Raw genomic sequence first — 22,353 nt, 5'->3', positions numbered from 1 at the left:
TCGGTTTAGCGAAGTAATGTCTCATACGAATGCGAGCAGTATAAACGTGCGACTCCCTGTCTGAAAAACGTTTGTCCTTTCTTGAAGCGACACTCGTTGGCAAAGGCCTTGTTGCGAAGTCGGTGGTCCGAGCGGCCACGAAGGTTCCATGACTGGTGCCGTGCCAGGTGCCGGGAGAAGGAGAGGTCCAGAGAGACTTCCAAGAGGTCAGAAAATGGTTTTATATACAAATGTACGTGTTGTTTTACACGAAGGGCTCCATGATTCTTGGAGCCGTCTACATGCTAACGTCTTTGCATGTCCGCGCATTTTCATCTCCGACCCTCAAGCCCCACAGCAAAGCCCCGCTTTTGATCAGTTCATTTCGCCCTTTCACTCGTCGAGGCAATTCACTGTGGTTCTCGGTCAATCACAGTTTACGACCGTTCGAAAAATCCCGCCCTTGATGTTCCACCGTTCCGCCGGGCCCCGCCTCCAGTGTTGCTGGATCGCCCCCGCATACCAGGCAACGGGTGGCAACTTGGGAACCCATGCTCGATGCATTTCCCACGGAAATCCTTGACGTTGGCCCCTTGCCAAAAATTTGTGGGCTCTCCGTGACGGTCAGCTTGTCAAGTGGTCAAGAGACTGGAGGGCGGCGGTTGCTGTCGTCTCGCCCAGCAGTTCTATAGGAGGTCGAACTGCCGAAGATGGGAAGATAATTGCTTGACCATTAGTCCCATGTGACGCCGAATTAGTCGCCAGCTCCGGGGCCTCGAGAAAACGACGTAGCGTGAACAGTACTCGCACAGCTGCACGTCTGCCGGTGAATCATCCGTTGTCCCGCGGGACCGTCAGGCACAACAGCCTCTACTCTGGATTCCCTGAGAAGCCGCGCGTGTGTCTCTGTGCAACAAGCCGCGGTTAACCGTTGCTGGTTGACATCTTTGCCTTCGCTCTTTTATCTCTCTAGTTGTATTTTCTGCCTCTCCTGTTGGCACGCGCGTCATTCACAACGATCTCGCACAGAATACGCTTATCGGCATATATCTAGAGTTGCGAAGAAATAGTAACGAAGTGCCGATAAGGAGTGATAAACATTAGTGAAGTGTACATCGTGAACGCGATTTGTACGATCGTGGAAGCACACTCTTCTAGAGATACGGGAATACTGTATCAATACAGTTAGTATTTTATGAGCCGTAGTTGTGACACGGACGTCACGCAGACAAGACGCCATTGAGGTGGCGCATACGGGGCATTTCAACAGTAGGCCTCTGGTGTCTTCTTCTTCTTTCTGGGGTTTTACGTGCCAAAACCAGTTCTGATTATGAAGCACGCCGTAGTGGAGGGCTCCGGATTAATTTTGACCGCCTGGGGTTCGTTAACGTGCACTACAACGCAAGCACATGCACGGGCGTTTTTGCATTTCGCCTCCATCGAAATGCGGCCTCCACGGCCGGGATTCGATTCCGCAACCTCGTGCTCAGCAGCGCAACGCCTTAACTGACTGAGCCACCGCGGCGGGTCTCGTGTCTTGGAAGACGCGCTCGATCCCTCACCAACGGCGTTTTGTTTTGTCTCGCCCGCCAGACCACAGGCCACGTGACGGCCGGCGCTCTATATTTCGAAACCGAAATCGATCCTCCTCGTACTAGTGGCCGGGCTAGCGTGAGGGCCGGGTTTGCTCGCGTCCGTCGGCGGTGGGGGTCGGTCGTTGGCGCCGATAGTGGAGAAGCGATTGCTACGACCGGCTCGATCGAAAGGGGGCCGCTGGGGCCGCCGCCGCGCCCGAAGTCGTGTGTGTAGTAGCGCACGCTGCGCTACCTGGCGGCGATGCCGGCCGGGCCACTCTCCCTCCCATCCCAGCTGGCCGCCACGCGCTCTCTCCGTTGCGGGGACGACGGCGTCGACGCGAGAGGGAGAGTTGCCGCCGCCGCCGCTCTGTGCGTGTGTGTGAGCGCGCGCGCTGACTCACATTCGCCGCTGCTGCTTCCAGTCGTCGTCGCCCATGCTGCCGGGTCGACCTGCGTTCTCCCCGGCGGCTCGTCGTCGTAGTCGCGGCTTCGAGGCACCGATCTCCTCCGCGTTGTTTGTCGCCGGCACGGCTGCTGCGCCGCGCGAACCCGCGGATGACGACGAATGTGGTGCGCCACGGCTGTCCGCACTCCATCTGGATTAGACTGCTGCGGACGTAGGCTGCGCCTTGAGAGAAGCGAGGCGCTGCGTGTGCGACACGGATCTACTGTGAGTCAATCAGCGCTCTTGTTTTTTTTTTTTTTTAGCCCTTGCGCGGCAGGGTTAGTTGTCATTGTGTTGCCTTGCGGCACCTTCGTTTCTTCTCGTCTTGGTGCTTGCGTGCATGTCAGTTCTCGTCAAATGTGACCAAAGATGCGCGAGGCCGAACCAGCTGTTCTTTTCTGCGCAGCCCCTGAACCTTTGAATGTGGACAGTGTAGCGCGCGGTATGATTTGGATTTTTTTTTTCTCGGTAGGGTAATGATGCGACGAACGTTTCGCTAATTGTGTGGGACTGTTTGTAATGATCGCCTATTGTAACCGTCGGTTGATTGCGTTACCCCGTGATTGACGTCTTCTCCTGCCACACATGTATTTCGCAACCACACCGCCGAAATACGTGCCGAAGGATATCGCGACTGTAGACTGCTTGCATGTTTGTTTCGTTGTGTGTCTATAAATTCCGATGGACAAGGCTAGCACAGTCAACATCCTTTCTTTTTTTCGTGTGTGCGTCTGTCATTTTATTTTCTGTTCAGTCTGATTTAAAAGGCACGTTCGCTTCTGCGTGCGTTGTACGTAATAGGTGCGTTTTCAAGAAAACACACCTGTTTCGTACCCCTATTGGAATAGAATACGTTTGCTGTTGAACACTGCTCACTTCACATAGCGACAAAGGACTTGCAGCGAAGCACCTGACAGCCAAATATCGGCGGCTTGTACACCAACTCTGCTTTCTGTGTCCGCGTTATCAAGAGTGGCCTCCTTCAGTTGTTGATATCGCGAGCGTTGACCCTCTCGCACTTTGGAGACTGCTTGATGGATGCGTGTTCGACGTGGGCGCTCTGTACAGTTCATTGTGGATTGAACTAGTTTGTATGTTGGCTCGTAGAACCACTGTCCTTATATTTGCGCCAGTCGTATCGCTTCTCGTATTTCTGTCTGGCGACACTTTGTTGCATTCACTTAGCGACGGAATTTAGTGCACGCGACGTCTTTGATGAAAGATGCCACTCTAGGCAAACGGGATGACCGCGACTGCGCTGCTGTTTGGGGAGCCGGGCAGAATTTCTTTATGCCCTTCTGTGACCTATGGCTAGAACTGATTTTAGCGTGACAAACACCGAACACAAATTTAATACCTGCGCTGTTGTTCAAGCAGAGTGCGCCTGTAACTATAGTTCGCAAATGTAACGCCCGTATGAAATACAGCCCCCGTAATATCGGTCTACAGCGATTGGGCAATGTGCTGCTGAACGAGAACAGAAATTTGAGCCCAGATGGTAGTATTCAACGCGACAGTGCTAGAGCTCAAGGATAGCCACACGAATCTGCTACCGTACTTTAACCGTTTCCTCTTTTTTACGTTTAGTACAAAGCTATAGCGCTCAAAGCAGCCGTGACGTGGGCCTTTACAGTAGGTTGCACTGTTAAAAATGAACACCAAAGTCTACGTTAATGCGTCACATCGAGCATTTCTTTTTTCTTGCGCAGTTGATATGATACGTTCAAAACATGCTGGTTTGTATACATATTAACTTTCCCTTTAAGACTGAGTCATTAATATATCGCGAAGTGAACGATGTGACCGCTCTTCTGTCAACAAATCTGCGCATCGGTTAGCAGGCGCGCTTAGCTTGCTCTTGCAGCGCCTTTCTGCAACGATGAATATATGCGCCCGCTAGTCGCACAGGAGCAGAGGTGGTGACGTTTATGTTTTTTTTTTTCGCTGACGTTGAGTGATAGGTGTTTTTCCCAGGCTGGCATTGTTTTTATTTTTTAGTTTTTTTTCCGCGTGCGCATCGTCGTACGCTCCGGAGCGTCTGCGTTCTCTCACCCGAAGGCAGGTTCTGCCAATTAAGTTCTTTACCGCTTGTATCCATATTGTCTCGGTGTACACGAACGCGTGTGAATAATGTCCCAAACTATTAAAGTTTTTTTCAAGAGGGCCTGTACTTCAGATGCGCCTTCTCTTTCGATTATTCGGTAGCCAAACCATTGACTTGCGGTCATATGTGCCCTCGTATTCCAAAGCGAAGGCGCTGCTGTCGGGTGGCGTTGTATCTACGAAAACGCACAAACGGGTATCTCGCTTTGGCCTCCGAGTTATCGGTTGAACTGTTTCTCTGACACTTTTGTGTGTCTATCCGAAGCGACGTTGTGAAGATTATTATCAATCGCGCATTTCCAGATTCTGTATTGTGGCTCTGCAGGAATGATTTCATGAGCACTATAGTCTAAAGATAAAAATTCCTTCGAGATGTAAACAACAAGATCTTGATTGTCCAATTTCCACAACTCTGTCCTTTTCTGTATCTCATAGCTTCGGAAAGTCTATGTCGTGTAACCGAAGGAGGAGGAAGAAAGAAAGAAAGAAACGGTGTTTGGCGCTCTTTGGCCACAGTTGCCCTTGCGCCATAAAAATCTACCACCAACTAAAGAAAGAAACAGAAATGGCGTCCAGTATGTATACGGCGAGGCTGGTAAACACAATTAGCGCGTTGCATACAGCAACGCTGTGCACGTTCCCACCATGTAGGGAGCAGCGATCTGCACAACAAGCTGCATTATGTATTATATACTGTATGAACCCTGTGAAGTCTCCTTCGCCTGCTTGCAGCTTTTTGCCGTATATCCCGTTGTCGTGTTCGCGGGAAGGCTATACCGTTCATGCGATTACAGATGCAGTCTGCGGCAGTCGCGCGTGCATTTGCATTGACCTGAAAGGATACCGTTGACGGGGCTGTCGCCTTCACCCGGCGTCGTGCGATCAACCGATGTGGCGAAACGTATGCGCGAATACGAATCGCCGCCGATTTGCAGCCTCGGTTTAGCGCGCGGGAGGTGTCACGATCCGAACGCGACGCTGACGCAAGTATGTGACGCACAACCGGGAGGCTCTGTGTGCTGAAAGCAAACGGCACAATAGGACACGCTCGGTGATCACTGCGTCGGCAGTAGGGGATGTGACGGTTTGTAGGGAGAGCTGCATGCCTCGGTTCTGCCTGGCTCGTGGCGTCAGGATATAGGTGTGCGGTTCCGCTGTATATAGCGGCGTTTTCCGTCACAGTGCTCTTGCCATGCGACTGACCGTTACAGTTTGCGGGCGGTCACCCGCCGTGTTGGCCCGCGTGGCTGCAGTGTTTCGCGTTGTCCTTCCTGCCGCCTCGTATACGCACCGCTTGCACAGGTCACTGGGCGCGTCCGGCTCAACGCGGGTGCGGTTTACGAGCGCTGCTGCTGCTGCTGCTGCTGCCGCTTTGCGGAGTCAGCTCTCCCAGTGATGCTACAGAAGGGCGCGCTCGTAAAAAAAGGCCTTTAGTGGCCGGCTCGATAACGCAGGACGTTATGCCTGTAGGCGATTATGGACCATCCGTGACCGGTGCTCCGGAACCGTGCTTTACACGGGCGTGTATCGAGGCTTTAAGTCCCGTATAGACGCGCTGCGGTGATGCGGACGGTGCGTATGTACCGGGACGCCGCATCGCGAATCTTCAGAGCGGCACGGGTACTTCAAGATCCCGCGATAGAGAGAGAGAGAGAGAGAGAGAGCAGCTTATATTTTGGCCACAGCTATAGGCCAGGGCAAGCTAAATACCTTCACCCTGGTCATTTTTTGACCGACGCCGCGCGGGATATAGCGCGGGCATGCTTCGCTGCGCGCTTGATTTACGCTATAGCTGGACCGCGCGTCGGGAAGGCGTGATGCGCTACGGAGCAGAGTCTTGAGCACCTGCTCTAGACACTTAACCCCGCTTGTCTCCGTGCGTGCTACAGCCCTGGGCTTTACGAGGCATTCTCCCTTCACGAGGCGGTTGGCGGCTCCTTGGCACCGTTTCAAGTGTCCGACAACTGCCTCTTCGTTTAAGACGCCTCGCATTACGCGGAAGTAACGGTCCGTTACAGTAAACTAGCGCGGCCGCGTGCATTTCGCCCCCGCCCCTTGTTTTTGTCTCCTTTCTTGTTTCGGCGTACAGAGCTGCATTAACGCACCTATGGCAGCCAGAACGATTGTTAACAGGCTGTTGGAACATTGCCTAAACGAAGCAACATATGGTGTAGCTATTCTTGTTTCGATGCAGATTTCGTGTTGCGCTGTGCGTGTCTTCGTTGGCGTTTGTTGCGAATAGCGGACTTGAGCAGGTGTAAGGCAACAAAGAAACCTCAGCGGTCAGGCAGTCGACGACTTACTGATGTGACGAAATTATTTACTGCCTTATTACTGTTCTCCCCATTCGTAAGAGGCGCGTTTTCGTTTGCGTATATAATGAGTTTCGGCAGCAACGATTTCTCGATCTCACGTTTTCTCTCGAGCATTCGTGAGATCGATTCCTCTTTTTTTATTTATCTTTGCTATGCCCCTGAGTGTATAGCGATAGCACACAGCTCACAGGATATGGATGGATGTTTTTTTTTTTTCTTTTTTTTCTGAAGCGGCTGCTTTTTTTTCTCTTTTCGCCTTCTCTTCCGTGTTGGACGAGCTCTGCACTAAATGGTGGCTCACAACTGCCATTCTTCAGAAAAAAAAAAAGAAAAAAAACTGTACTCGCGTGTATAGGGCCGCGGAGAGTACTACTTCTTTATTTTTCAAGTTTAACGGTGAGGTAGTTTTCGAACTTCGTTCGCCTTTTGCTGGTCCGCGGTAATCGGAAGCCTCTCTGCGTCCTTCAATATCGGTGATGTTAATTAGAAGTGCCGAGGTGCACGCTGCACATGATCTCACGAACTCCACAAAACGAATTGCTTTATAATCGTTCCAATCGGTCAGGTGCTGTTCTTGCTGCGACAGCTACCGCTGCCGACGAAGCACAGCTATAGCGCTGTTTGCATCGACATCATGGGCTGGCAATTAACATGGCGGTGCATGGGTTACAAACAAGTCCGGCGCTTCGTTTGAGACGCATTAACCCACATGTCATTCATACCATCTTTCTTTGTTGCCGTTGTTGTTGCTGCTGCTGCTGCTGCAGCCACTGCTGCTTTGATGCAGTTTCAAAAACAAAATTTTCACGATGGCACTTCATCCCGAGGCATTCGGCACTTTTGGGTGTTGTAGTGAAAAATGTCTAAAGGAAGCATTGCGATGCACGCGTGTTCGACAGCGAAAGCGTGCGCGACGCAAACGAGAAAAATAAAATTCTATGATTTACGCACCATCGAATCTATGAAACTTTTGATGACAAAGCCATTGCAATCGTGTTTTTTTTTCTCTCTCCCTCGAATTTCCTGAAATGATCTTCGTATGAGCCTGTAAAATTGCCACAAGTGCGACATTTATGTAAGTAACTTGCGTGTAGAAATAAAGCAGACAGGCGGTGTTGTATATAATTAAAAAAAAAAACACATGTGTATAGGCGTTTGTGGGGTTACATGAAATTGTTCGTGTCTATAATGGCACCTTGTTTATATGGGCGTAAAATGCATCATCGTCATCACCGTCTGGCACTTTGGCAGCGTAGTCCGTGTAGAGAGGGAATACAGTCTCGGCAACGCGTGGTCTTCTCTGCAAGCCGAGTTGTCGGGCGAAGGTGCGCAGGTGGTGAAAACATTTGTTTCGCAATAAAGTAAGCGCTGACCGCATGCCGCAGCGGCGATTAATACCTTTCGGAATCTCGTGTACAGCGTCACGTGTTGATTGCAGAATATTTGTTTGCGACATTGTTTAGGTTAAAACTAGCCTAAATTAAATAATTATACTTGCGTCAGAGCCGCTACGTGTTTCGTGATGCATGCTATCATCATTAGCTGTACAGCGGGAAGTGGAACGCGGTCCTCTTCAATCTGCGGCCGGGAAAACTGGAACGCTCGCATTCGTAACTGCGCTCATTCCGCGAAGGACACGTTCAACAAAAATGCTGCGGGGATAAAATGGCGGTGATTCGTCACCTTCTAACGTATGCGAACGGGCTGCGATTGCGATTTAGATTATGTAAGGAGGCCGAACTGGATGTATATTACCCGCGGAATAACTGACCATGCCAGACACTTGCTCTTTATACGCTTCAATTTGTCTGCAGTGCGTATAGCAGAGGAATACTTTCGTTGCTGGATGTGGAAAGGATCCGCACTCGCGTAGGATGGCAGGTTATAGAGCCGGGCGGGGCCACGTCTTGCATATATACACTATATAGATATATATCACGGTATTTGCACGAAGAGCCGTTGCAAGATGTGCCGGTGTGCGACGGTCAGTTTTGGTGTCTCAAAAGAAGGTAGGTTTCTGAACTTTTTGGTACGAATATAGTGCATGCCAACTTTTTTGTCACTTGCTTTTTTCGTTGATTTTACTGTGAGGCGCGGTGAATATCGTACCACTTCACTTGAGACAGATGCAAATAATGTTGGTAATCGAATTCGAAATGTTCTAACAGGCACCAGACATTGTCTAACGTGCATTCTATTAGAGCGAGTGCATCTGTAATGTCCGTTGGCTACTTTCCGCGCATCTGGTCAGTGAGGTCTCTAATCACGGCGTGCCCCCCCCCCTCCCCCATCCCCTCCCACATTTGAAGCTTGAACATCAGTGTTAACGTGCATGTCTGCATCAGCTCATGTTCAGTTCAGCATTGGAAGCTGCCGCACTTGTTGCCTAAGCACTCCGCCCCGTTTGTGATTTTATTTCGAGGGGGCAGGCTGAATGAGAAAATAAAAAATATCTCATTTGAACATGCATTTGAAATGTCAATTGAGCATGCTCTTCACACGCACGATTATAGGGCTAAACCAAAAAAAGTGTGGTTGATCCCTCTTATATAGGAATCGGTATAGAACACGAAAGTGAAACGTGTCTTCACAGAAGTAGTGTAATGTTTATTGCACATTGATATATAATGTCTATTGGTGTTTTGTGGCTAAAGCGCCCTTAGGCGTTGATGCACCCACGCTGACGCCTGGTGGCACGTCTCCTCCATCACGACTACCAACGTCGATGACCATGAGACACCGTCGTGCATATGGAAGCTGCACTACGCTGCACACGCTAGCACAACGCGAAAGACGAAGCACGTAACTGACACACTAATACAACGCGCAAGACAAAGCACGTAACTGAATCGTCACCGAGTCAAATCAGCGCGTACAGCGCGTCGTAATTGCAGCCTCCGCGATCAACTTCAGAAACATTTTCAGAGCTAATTGCGGAGGCCACGCTCCGCTGTGCTGAGTACGGTGAACGCCACCTAGGTGGCGTTGGTAGTGCTTCTTGATGCCAGCGTCCCTTCGAATGCTGGCATCGAGGCGTCGTAGTGCTGAGACCACCGAAGCGTTCACTGTCGGTGCGCGTTAGTGTCATAATGCAGTACTTCTCTTTTCTGCTCGTAGGCGGCGGCACCGCCCCGAGCAAGAGCGCGGGTACACGGAGGAGTGTTAGATATATAAGGCGCGTCTGTGTAGCTCTCTGCAAATGCGTTTGTGGCGCAATGGGTTAAACGCTCGGCGATCTATCGTCGCGGACCGAGAGGTCGTGGGTTCGATTTCCAAATTTTGCATGTTTGTGGAACTTTTTCTTCTGGTTTCTTTCTTTGTATTATGTTCGTGTACATTGTAAGCTGACGTATTTCCGTGACGGAAATACGTCAGTGAAGTCTTGGTGGACCCCGGCATAAAACACTTTCGTGTTAAAATAAATCCGGACAGATGTAATTATCGTACCGCGTTGTGTGTGTGTGTGTGTGTGCGCGCGCGCGCGCGCGCGCGTTTTGTTGGCTAAGTACGCGTTGTCCGCGGTTTGTCAGCTGGGAACTGCTCGTCGCGCGGGATCGCGGGCACATGCCTATACCGCGCATGCGTCTTCCTGACGTTTGACCGACAGTGCCCCCCCCCCCCTCCCCCGGCTGTAGCATAGATGGCTGTGGCGACGTTTGCCGGTGCGTGGTCGCGTCGTCAGACGGGGGGTGCGCGCTGCACAAAGGGCTGCGTTCTGCCTTCTCCGTTCGGTCCCTCGGGGCGACTGGGGATCGCTTTTGTTCGCACCGGGGCCCCGTCTGTCTCCGCGAGGCATTTCGCCCAGTCACGTTCGCAAACCTCGGGTCTCGCCATGTGGAGAAAGGCCCCGTCGCGCCGTTTGCGCAGCGCGGGCTCCCGGGACCCGTCGTTTGTCTTGGCCCGCAAACGGCTTCCTCTCTCGGCCGCGCCCGTTGCCGCCTCCTTTGGACACCGAGCCGTCGTCATTCGACAGCGTCACGCAGGCCGGATTCTGCTGCGCTCGACGAAAGTTTAGCCTTCCACCGGGGCACACGTAGTCGCAGCTGCTTTGTGGCTGACGGAATATATATATATATATATATATATATATATATATATGGTGGCTGTCTTATAGGGTAAGTTGGATGGGATATCGCACGGAAGAGTTCGGCGGAGCACATCAGTCGTACGCTCGATCTGTACACTGTATCTGTTATTCACCATGCTGCATGGCGTCGCTAAGTTTCTGCTGCGTCACGACCTTGCTACCGAGGGATGCGCCTGATGGCGTACGTCGGCCCTGGTTCACAGAAACTCACGCGATAAGGTGCCTTGTATTCAAGCTTCCACACCGTCGTACTCGAGCACGACATGTAACGATGTACAGCGGTGAGCACTGTTAGGGTGAACACGCGAGTGCGTGGCCGACGGCACTGTCAGCGCCCCGTTACGGTCATCACTGGAAACATTGCGCATGCGCATCACGCCTTCCGCGAAATAATTGTTCCACCGCGCGCATGACGTCATGAATGCACTTGTTCGTCGTCTGCTAGCCGCATTTTTGTTTTCTAAGCCCATGCATCCTGCATTTTAAGATTTCTTTAAACATCTGTGCTTGAACAGAACAAGACAAAAAAACTTGTATATCTATGGGGGCGTGTCTATTCGTTCCCTTCAAAGTTGTTCTGCATGCAACGCCGTATATAAAACAACCAAACATCTTTCGCAGCCGTTCATTCTGTCGCCAGATCGTATTATGGCTAGCGTTCCCGATGATGAACGGCGCTCAATTGTCGATCTTTCCCTGAAAGGTTATTCCCAGCGGTATATTGGCGCTTTAGTTAATAGGCCCCTGAAGACTGTGAACAGGATAATTCAAGCCTACAAGTATGAAGGTCGCATTCAGGATGCACACCGCGCGCCCCGCCCTAAAGCTACCACAGACGATGAAGACGCCCTCATAGTTGCAGCTGCTGTTCGTAACCCTTTCTTGCCAGCCCCAGCAATACGCGAGGACTTGGATTTGGACGTTTCGGACACCACTGTTCGACGTCGCCTGCGTACTGCGGGCCTTCGCAGTCGCGTCGCAGCGCAGAAGCCACTACTAACGGCGGCAAACAAGGACGCACGACGGCAGTTCGCTGAGCTGCACGAAGCATGGACATCAGAATAGTGGGGTCGCGTCATCTTTTCGGATGAGTCGACGTTTTCGACGCGACAAGACCAAAGATTGCGTGTTTGGAGACTACCAGGCACACGGTGAGGCAAACTTCCTGCTTTGAAAAGCAATTGTTTTAGTTAACGTCACAATGCCACGCAGGAACGACCCGGACAACGTGCAAGGTGTTTCTGCCAGTGGGAGATCGAGTGTGAACGTGTGGGGTGCTGTTTCAAGATATGGTTTAGGGCCCCTGCAACGTATACGTGGACACTTATCGTCGGAACAATACTGCAACATTTTGAACAATGTGCTGTTGCCATATGCGAGCAGTTTATTCCCAGACGGTGATTACCTGTTCCAACAGGACCGGTCACCGATACACACGGCGCGGGCTGTCAAGGAGTTCCAGGCGGAGCAGCACATGCACCTACTGGAATGGCCTCCGAAAGGAGCGGACCTGAATGTGATAGAAAACGTGTGGGGCCGTCTGAAAGCTTCTTTGGCAAGGAAGCCCCTTTATTCTGCGACTTCGGACCAGTTGTGGGCGCAAGTCAGCAACGAGTGGGAAAGGCTGAAAGCCGATCGGGAATATGTTCGATCACTTTACGACTCGTTACCGTCCAGAATAGCTGCAGTCGTTGCTGTAAGTGGTCACATGACTCGCTATTAGATTTGCTCATGTTTTTATATTTGTTCTCATGGTCTTGTTTAACTTGAATTGCAAAAGTGCAATTTTCTTGAATAAAAAGTTTAATAATTATCCCTCTTACACTCACTTTTTTCCTTCACGCGCCAATCTTCAATCCAGATGGACCTTGAAATGCAGAAGGTATCAGCTCAGCGAACAAAAAATGCCGCTAGCAGACGACGAACAAGCGTATCGATGACGTGATGCGCGCGGTGGAAAGAGTGTTTCGCAAAGCACATGCTGCGCATGTGCAATGTTTCCAACGATGGCTGTTACGCGGCGCTGATAGTGCCGTCGGCCACGCGCTCGCGTGTTCACCCTAACAGTGCTCACCGCTGTACCTGCGTGCCAAGCGTCACTTCTTGCTAACTTCTCTGTGAAGGCCGCTTTCTGTAGCTCTAACGTGGCGAGATTCGTTTGAGTTATCGAGGCGTTGGCGCTCATCAGTGGCGATGCGGATGTCGCGAAGCCCCCTCCTCGCAGTGCGCGCGCGCAAGGGCGGGACCCCTATAGCTCGTGACCTTGCGTCGACCCGGGTTCCTTCGGCAACGCCGCGTGGCCGGCGTCCGCAGCAAGTGTAGGTGCGCGCCGGCGCACCTTCAAAATAGTAACGGGGCGCCAGGTGCACCGTTATCCCCCGTGCACGCGACGTTCGATCGCCTGCTGGGGTTTTCGCGAGAAGGGCAGCGTTGGGCGGACGAGCCGGCTCTGGGGTTCTTTAGCGGCGCGAACTGCGTGCGTATCGCTGTCAGCCGCGTGAGTGGACCCCGCGCGTTACCGTGCGGCTCGGGGCAATCCGTGCTGACGTCACTCTCGGGACGAGCCACCCACGCCGGCGTCGCGCTCAAGTGCGTTGCGAAACGAGGTCAACCCGCGGTCGGGCGTTTCGAGAAACCGATATACGGGTACATACGACGACCGGCTGTTGCGACCGGCCCTTGCGGTCGGCCAGCGTGGTCTTCGCTTCTGGAAGAGTCTATACGCAATGAACAGGCTCGTGAAAGGATTGTCTTTTTGCGTGTTCAATTACGTCAATTATTCTGGGATATTAAGTACCAAAACCACGATCTGACATGACGCACGCCGTCGCGGAGGACCGCGGATTAATTTTGGCCACACATGGTGGTTCTTTAATTTGCACCCGGTGTACGGTACTCGAGCGTTTCTTGCATTCCGCGGCCATTGGAATGCGGCCGCAGCGGCCGGTATCCAAGCAACGATGATGATGATGATTTAATGTCATTCCCTTTGAAACAGAGCGGTGACAAATAGTCGCCTGCTTAATTTAATCGGATATGCTACACATGTTTTTTTTTATCTAGCATTTTTGTATACATCTCCTTAATCATTTACCCCCCCCCCCCCCCCCCCCTTCAAAATCTACCTTGTACCGACTGCTACATCTATGACAGTACGAGATCCGGTCGTATCAATCTCTTCCCTGCTTTTTTCTCACCAATACTCTGTTCCCCCCTACAATAATACCCTAGAGGGTGCTGTAGGTATTGTATATAAATATAAACGTCTATTGCTTATCTCGACTGCTCACCGGTTGACGCTTGCGACCACTTTAAATCCAAGCGCTTCTGAGAGGTGTACGTTACCTACGGTCCTCACTGCGACCTCGTGCTCTAGCGCACAGCACCATATATATAGCACTGAGCTGCTTACGTCAGTGATTCTAACGTACTACCTGTGTCCTCTTTGGCAGATGGTCTCGTGATTGTTTGACTTAACAGAACAGATATCACCTCTCTTTGTGTGACGTACGCACCAGTTGCGTATCCGCAGTAGTCTTATCCTGTTACGTACCCGCCATTTTGGCTTAGCTGCTTTAGCGCTCTGCTGCCTCGGCTGCATTCCGATAGGGGCGGTATGGTAAAAAAAAAAAAAAAAAAAAAAAAAAAACCCTCGGAATGCATGTTAAAGAGCGCCCCTGGTGGTCAAAATTAATTCCAAGTTCCCCATTACGGCACCTCGCATGGCTCGTGGGTTGCTTTGGGACGTTAAACCGCACCACTCAGTCTCGTCTTGTCTCGTAAGCTCGTCCTTGCGCCAAGTGCTTCAGTTTCGTGAGGACACGCGTAGAGAAGAGATATATCTTTTCGGAGAAACGTTGTCACGTTGGTTGATAAGTGAAACCAGATCGCTGGCAGTCATCGTGCATCTACCGCTCATACACTTGGCGACGGGGACAGAGTGAGAGAAACATAAGGAACAGACCGCCCTGCAGTGTAGCTTTGTTACGGCAAGGACATTCTTTGAGGTTCCTGAACCGATTACACGGCAGTCGCGACAGCCGTGGCGCATTTTCTTCCTTCTTTTTTTTTTTTCTTTTTAAAAAGGAAACATTTTTAGTAGGACATTATCTGATCACCCGAGGTTTCCCAATCTTTCAAACCGAGTTTTTACACGTGCGTCTTCAGCCCTCTACGCAGTTATTTGAATTCGCCATTCATACTGCCAGAAATACGGGTGGTCTTCGCCTTGATGGTCTTTTGACTCGAGGGGCTCCTTGCCATATAGTTCTGGTTAGATGTGGCCTTGGCCACCTTAGCTTTGGAATACCGTATTAATGAACCAAATTACATAGGGACACAAACAGCCGACGTTTCATTATTGCCTTCGGTTGGTTGGTTGCTGCATTGTCGTCTCTCAGGCCGTGGCATATGCATTTGCGCTACTTTCCGTCGACGTGGGAGCCGCAGTGTGTCATGGTCACCGGATGAAAAAGGCTCGTATGCGCGATATGGTTACCACAGCCAGGTGTGACTAGTGTCGCGCCGCGCGCTGGCGTGGAAGGTATCCACTTTGCGGTTCTGTGTGTGGGCGTATACAGTAAGGGACACGTATACTTCCAACCGCGAAAGTTCTGAGCACTGGATTTGCGAAAAAGAAAGAAAGAAACCGTGTTGTGTCGTTCATAACCTATATTCGTCTCATAAGTAAAACGTTTGTTGTGTACTTGCCCCGTGTGATCACACTGTAACACCTACTTCCAAGTATAGTGGCGAAGATGCGGCAAAATGTACCTTTCTCTGTAGTTTCGTGCTGCGAAAACTTTCCCGATGAAAGCGCAAGAAATTAAATCCGCATGAAAAACCTGTAAATTCCAGCGAACGGTGATTCATTTTGGGGTGACGCGTGGCTGTGCGGTTACAAAAGTCGGCAGCGCCGAAGTCAGTGGCGTGCATTGGGACCTTTCCAGCGCCACTGACTTTCACTGTATACGGGTGCGTGTATAAGCAGGCTTGAGACTTAACTGCGGCTTAATTTCGGAGGTGTTACGGTACATGCGTGACTTCCTGAATGTGTCTTTAGCTGCTCTATACCGCGACTCCCCTTTTAATCAGTTAATGCTAATCAAAGTTTGCTACGCTGCAGTATACTGTGCTCAGAGATAACTCCCAGAGATTGAAACACGGTGCTCGGAGCGCGTGGATGCCGGTGGTTTTGCGCCACCACTGAGCGCTAGGGACACCAATATGATTGCGGTATGCGATGAAGCCGAGAGCCGTTGTGACGCATCAATTGTGACTGCATTTGACCCCTCAGCGATCATCCATGCGCTCTGGGGGCGCCAAAAGCGCCGGCCGCCACGCGGTCCGAGTATCGCGTTTCACTCGCCGAGCACTGTATCCACGGGGTGACTGCAGTGTGCCGTTTGCAGCAAATTGTGCATCCGCTCCACCTGCGAAATGATCCGAGGCGAGCTTTCGGGATTCCCTTTGTTACCGTTTCACTCGACTCTCGTGGCGTTCACGCCCACGCGCATCCTATAGCTGCCTCTGCAGGAGACGCGTCGGAGTGGCGGCTCAGCTGTCGAGATCCACGCAGGCGGGCGCGGATTCTCGACTGCGCGCGCAGCTGCGAGGCAGCTGTGCAAGGTCGGCGCCGCTCGGTCTGCGTGCGGAGGAGCAGCCGCTGCTGCGAGCTTCTCTCTCTATCGCCGAAGCGAGTCGCATTCGATTCGGTGGCTGACACACGCAATATTGTGAATTGAGTGTCCTTCGTCGCGGTCTTTCTGGTGCGCCCTTGTTATCTGGCACATTTCGTTCGTGCGCCGGTCACGAATTACCTCGTGGCGCACGCGAGCCGCGCTCGCTCCCTTCTTATATTGCGTGCGGGTCGTATTATAGAAAAGAAAGCGCCAGAATTGGCTTTCTTTGTCAGTGTAACTTTATTGAAGACTTGGCCGTATACCTGCCGTTGTTAGTACCTCGATATATAGGGCGCGCACGTGCGCTTAATGCGAGAGAATGATAACGAAGGTATACGACGCGCGACAGTTCACGCCACACTCCCCGTTTAGCCTGCGTGATGATTTTGTTGGCCATGTCGCAGGCAGAATGAATGCCGCGCGCTGCCGTGGCTGGTGCGTGCGCTGTCGGGCTAGTCGAGGTCCATTCGTGTGCTGTGCCGTGCGGCTTCTCTCTGCAGTTCCGTGATTCGCTCTGGTTTGGCGCGGCGATGTCCTTCTGCGGGAGCGGGCGGGCAGCCCGCGCTGCCTCGCCGCTTCGCTGCGCCGTCGGTACTTGGGCCGCGTTCTCCCTCTTTCCCTCTCATGGCGTCGGTTTTGGGGCCGTTTCTGACGGTTCTTTCGGCACGGGTTGAGAGCGCACACCGCTATCCCGGATTCACGCTCTGATAATCCGCGCGTTCTTTCCACGCGAAACCTGCCGAGTTGGGGGGGAGGGCGCGAGCAGAGAAAGAGGGGATGCAAATAAACAAGCGAAAGACGCACGCGTGTAGGCAGGGCTCGCGGTTGCATGAAACATTCGGCCTCGTCGCGCACGCTATACGGAGTCTGCCTGCCCGCCTGCGCGCGCGCCCAGTGAAAACTGCCGCGCGCGCTCGGATCCTTTCGCCAGAGTCTGATCCCGTTTCACTCGGCGCTTCTCTTTCTCTTGGCCCCGTGGTGTGAACTCATTCGCGGGAGAAGAGGCGGCGTGGGCGGCGGCTCCCCGGCGGGACGGCTCGTCGTCGTCTCCGTGTTTGCCCTTGTGCGCGAGCGGTAGTGGCTGGCGGCTGCTCGTCGGCGCTAAGACGCGGTCCTCATCGAAACGCGATCGGCTGCTCCTGACTTGGCGTCGGATTTTGCGGGTGGCGACCACCCGCTTTCGGTGGAGACGCTCGAGGTGTCCGGGATCTCCGCCACTGGACACTTCCGCCGATCATGGGGTGAGCACGCTTCGTCGTCGAGAGCCACAGAGAAAGAAAGAGAAAAAACGAAAACCGTATCTGGTCTTGCCGTAATGCCTGTTAGCTGCACTGTGGCACCATGCGCGCTCCGGACGCTGCTGCTTCTTTTTTTTCCGCGATAATTGAAAAAAAAAAAAAGTGCATAGCCCAGTGACTTGACTGCTTTTATCTTTATTATGTTATTGTTCTCCTAAGCGATATTCGTTGTGCAAAGTATGGCCGGGAAAATGACATGCTCGGGGAAATTAGCGTTGAATGAGCGCACTTCGCCTCGAGGACGATTTCGGCTTTCAGCAGCGTCGTCGTCCTTGCCTTCGTCGGAAGCTTGACGAAGATGAATGTCTGCCTGAAAGTTGGCATCGTTGTGAAGCCCCGTTCTTCTGTAACTCGCTTCTGCTGTTTGGTTTTGTTTTGCTACTCGAGAGCGCATTTCTTGCTTCTACTTTGATAGTGTCACTGTTCTGTGTTTCTGTTGAGGACAACCGAGCGTCAGTGTTGATATGTTTACTGACAGAGACGATAACGATGAAAACGATAAACGATAAAACCAGTGTTGCGTGTAGCTTAGCCGAAAGAAAAAGGGGATCGTTCGCTCCTTTTGAATCTTGCACATGTACGTGTACATGCTCGTTTTCAGTGTCTTAATTACCAAATTGATTTCGCTGTTACATTATGTGGCTGTTGTGAGCGTGTCTATATATGCCTTGTGGTTCCAGTGGGTATATATATATATATATATATATATATATATATATATATATATATATATATATATTTCTCGTTGCTTATACATTGACGGGAGGGGACGAAGTATGCACGGAATAGGCAGTTATACTATGATTTTTGTTTAGTACAGCTGTTCAGATGCGCGGCACTAACACCTGAATACACCGACTAATTACCCTTGGACGTATTGCTGAAATAAATATGTCTCCGGTCTCGACCCGAGAGCGGCTATATCAACAGCTGCCACGATTGTTACGCTCTTTGCAGAAAGGTGTTCAGGAAAACCGCCTTCTCACTTGGTTTACTTGCTGGCCTTGGCGGCAAATGAGCCGCGATTGCACTAAATGCCAGCAAATGCTACCGAGCCAAATGAGCGGTGTTTCACCGAAGACTTTTAACGCTTAAAACTATGGAGTGCGGAGAGGTTATACTGTTCCACCGCACATATTACTCGCGCCGGCGGGTATCAGTTGGGCTGTAATCACTGATTAGCTCTCTATACTGACTCGCTAACTAACTTCGTGGCAAATGTTTTGATTGCGCGGATGGAAGCCACGCATACAGAACTCGATACATGCCTGCATAGTCTCGAAAGGGTGCGGGGAGGCGGGTTTTTGTCTCAGGAATACTTGCTTTGTGGAGATGCCTTTACGCACCGGGTGACTTTCAGTTTCACTGTTCCGCTAAGCTTGTTGAAGTAATTAAAGGATGAGTCTACTTAGTTCATTAATAACGTTAATAAATGATTACCGCGAAATTCGCAATGTCCGCGGGCGCGAGTGCTATGTGTCGCCTAAAAAAATTGCGTTGTTTTCTTTACTGAATTAAAAAAAAAAGTAATAATTACTTAGGCTTTGCTGAAACGCCGGGTGTACAACTCGGCGCTGCATGTGTTCCGTTTAGTTGTGTGCTACAACGTTTTGTTTGCTTTCCAACGCCTGCACCGTCGAAAGCCAGGTGCAGCCTGGTCAAATGCATGGCCTGGTCAAATGCATCATTTTTTTTTTTTCGCCTGAGATAGATCAATTTATTGTTTCTCGAAAACTGCGCATGCTCCGTCTAAGACTGGGCGGGTACTGAAAGTTGCGCAGCAGCGGCAGCGCATTGTCTGCCGCGTCGCTTAAGGTCTCGCATCTGAAGGTTTGTCTCACAGAGGGACAACCACATGCGTTCAGGCAAAAGGCCAATTTTCTGGAGGTTTGTCTCCCCGTCAACCGCGTCACAAAAGTATTACTTTGGGGAGAGAGAAGATACGTCCCCCCCCCCCCCCTTTTTTTTTTTTTTTTTTGAATGCTACTTATGATTGCTCGAGAGTGTAGACGAGGCGAGCGCGCGACACTCCTCTTGTATTTGTAGCTGTGAAATTGGCGTCCACCTTGTCAGAGTCGTTCGGCCGCAGTTTTCGTGACTACAGCAAGAGCAACGAAGCTTTCACGCTCACATTTGCGGTATGTCCAGGGGTGGCACTCCTGATGGCGGCTTCCGTTCCATTCATCGGAGTAATAATATCGGACACTATTGCATGTCCAGGACTTTAGTACACAATGGCCCATTCAAAATTTTGTCGGAACTTCACCGCAATACACCAGCGTAACTCAATGAGCAACATTTAAAATATATTTAATAAGATTGGCTGAGTTTCAATTAGCAACGTCGAGAGTGCACTTCCTTCTAATAAAGCACGCATTTACGGCACTTATCCTAACTTCGCTTTTGCTTTATAGCAGCGTTTTGATCAGACTAGAACACTGCTATATAACGCAGCACTAAGTGGCGACTAAGTGTCATAAATGCGTAGGTTATTAGAAGGGAGTACTCCCTCGACGTTGCTATCAAGAACTTGCTGAAACTAGGTCAACCTCCTGAAAGATAATTTTTGAAAATGTTCTCCTTTGAGTTACGCTGGTGCATTGCGGGGAAGTTCAACAAATTCTCGAAGAACAATGTCCACAGTTTCTGGGTACGGGTAAAATATCGCTTCGATGTGTTTGCGTCTTATGGCTTTGGATTTCAAGAACAGCGTTCATTAATGTCATCGTTTATACGTGAAACTCTGCGTTCTTTTCAGCAGCGCAGCTGCTGTATAAATAACGCAAAGGAGTCGCGCAAAGAACGCGGCGTGGCTCGAAGGGCACAACCTTCTGTCATTGCAGTAGCATTGAACAAAAGCCGCTCGCGCGTTTCCTCTTTTTCGCCGTCTCACTGAACTCTATTGGTCTCACTTGTGCCGTATGACTTGATATTTAAGCCTGCTACGGACTGAGATCTTGGTTTCACTTGTGCCATATGATTTTATATTTCAACCTGCTGCGGGCTTGAGTAGGACTGACGGCGCTGTAAGCTGCGGCTGCTGATACGTATTGGAAATTGTATATCGTATAGGACGGCGGTGGCAGATTCGACTGTCTCCGATAGCGTCCAAGGTTTTTGTCACGTTATCCAGCGACAATTTCGGCGCGCGGTAACTCGCCGCGGGCGCACATCTCGCGTAGCAATTACCGTCTTACTCATTATTTAATGCCTTCCGTATGAGTCACGCGGCCGCGCTTTTCCGACCTCGATCCGCTTCATCTATAGAGCCTCGCTTGTTCGCGCGTTTTCCCGTTCGGCGGAAGGAAAAACTGTGCCGGAAACCGTATAGCTGCCGCGAGCTATACCGGCGTGTCCGTGCGTCTGGCATCGCCAGTGGGCTGTACGGCTTCTTAGCTGCTGAGTGCATCTCGCCATTCTAAGATAACGGCGTGCGACGACACTGTATGTGATGGAGAGACGAGACGGAGGGGGGGCTCGGGGCACCCCGCGGTGCAACCCGCGAGCGCGGCATCTCTCTCCCCGAGTCGTGTTGCGAGACAGGAAGTGAACGGGCTGCGGTGTTGGAGCCCTTTTGTTTTGCCGCGGTCACGTTTTTCATTGCCTCTCTCTCTCTCGCCGCGGGACCGGCTCGGTTTGCTCCTGCCGTCTGAAGGCTTAATAAGACAATGGGTCGCCGCGGGCTTATCTCTCCGCACATTACCGCGCACTTAGCGGCCGTTTCTCCGGCAAGATGCCATTGTTTGGCGCGGAAGACGTTCCTGTCGATTCGTATCGATGTCCGCGCCGCCGGTGCCGCCATTCGATCGCCGGCTCGGCAGTCCTCTGGCCGCTACTTCCGGGCACGGCGCCGCTATACACTCCCGTCTGGCGAGTCTCAACTCGTCGGCGAAAATGTGTTCCAAGTCTCGACTCTTTTTTAAGGCACCAGCAGAAAGCTGACGGCGTTCATGACATGTAAACTCTTTTGTTCTATATGAGCTGGGAGTGGCGAAGCAGGGCGCACGGAAGTTTTCTCCACGGGCTTCAGACCTGGCGTGCCAACCTAAATTCTATAAATTCGCGGTGTACTTAGTCTCCGCTTTAAAAGAGTAGAACGTTGGGCCGGTTGGTCTTTACTGTATTTTAGTTGGTCTCTATATGTATTAAAAAAATTAGTATCTGCTGTATTTGAGAAGGAACGTGCGGGTGCAGCAATTGCCAGAGCTATTTGCAACGATATAGGTCCGCCTGCAACTAGCAACACCTCTTTGCCTCCTCTTCTGGAATACGCGGTGGCGCGCGAGGCAGAAGTCTCTAAGTGATTCTGTAGAGGCTCGAGCTAACTTCGGAGACGTTTGAAACCGTGTAGCCTCTGCGTCACTGAGGCTGCTTAGATTAGCATTTGACTCTTGTCAATAAACGGCGCATGTCGCTATTAAAGCGAGAAATTAGCGCAAGACGCTGATGGATGTACAGTCCTAGGAAGTCAGTGGGACTGCGCTGACGGTGATAAAGGCGTGGAATTAGGCCCATTCAACACCTCTTACAATCCTTCTTCTCTTTTTTCCTTTCTTATTTCCGTCATCCGCTGTGTGAGCTGTTGGACCCGTTGCTTACGGGGAGCGGCTGAGCGTACGGCTGCATTCCCAGGGCCGCTTTTATATAAAATGAGCAGAAAAAAAAAAAAGGGGCAACGGGCAGTGTGTCGTTTTCATGGGGCTGTGAATCGCGCATGTTGTGTATAACAGAAAAGGGCAGGTGCTGCTCTTTTTCTCCGCGCTGCTGAGCCCCGTGGGAGGGTCCGAAGAGAAGGCGGACGCTGCGCAGAGCCAGTCATTTGGCGGGGAAATGCCGATTGTTCTTAAAGAGAACGAAAATGCTCCCAA

General features: G+C 51.3%; 1 protein-coding gene across 6 annotated transcripts in view; it reads left to right on the top strand.

Moving 5' to 3' along the window:
• LOC119436857 (uncharacterized) overlaps positions 1 to 22,353 on the top strand; it is a 334,612-nt gene that overhangs the window by 284,547 nt on the left and 27,712 nt on the right. Inside the window, exon 1 of one of the 6 annotated variants that reach the window (XM_037703868.2) lies at positions 1,898 to 2,226. The exons of 3 other annotated variants lie outside the window; for them this stretch is intronic. In XM_037703868.2, the coding sequence (XP_037559796.1) occupies positions 2,122 to 2,226 (105 nt within the window). In that variant the 5' untranslated portion in view covers positions 1,898 to 2,121. Of the gene's footprint in view, positions 1 to 1,897; positions 2,227 to 2,295; positions 2,444 to 17,058; positions 17,429 to 22,353 lie in introns of those variants that run through there. 2 more of the 6 variants (XM_049660042.1, XM_037703869.2) reach the window with 2 other exon arrangements.

The sequence above is a fragment of the Dermacentor silvarum genome, chromosome 1, assembly GCF_013339745.2.
Source record: "Dermacentor silvarum isolate Dsil-2018 chromosome 1, BIME_Dsil_1.4, whole genome shotgun sequence".
NCBI classification, from domain to species: Eukaryota; Metazoa; Arthropoda; class Arachnida; order Ixodida; family Ixodidae; genus Dermacentor; species Dermacentor silvarum.
The sequence above is the reverse complement of the archived record's forward strand: the minus strand, read 5'-3'. Positions and strand labels throughout refer to the sequence as shown.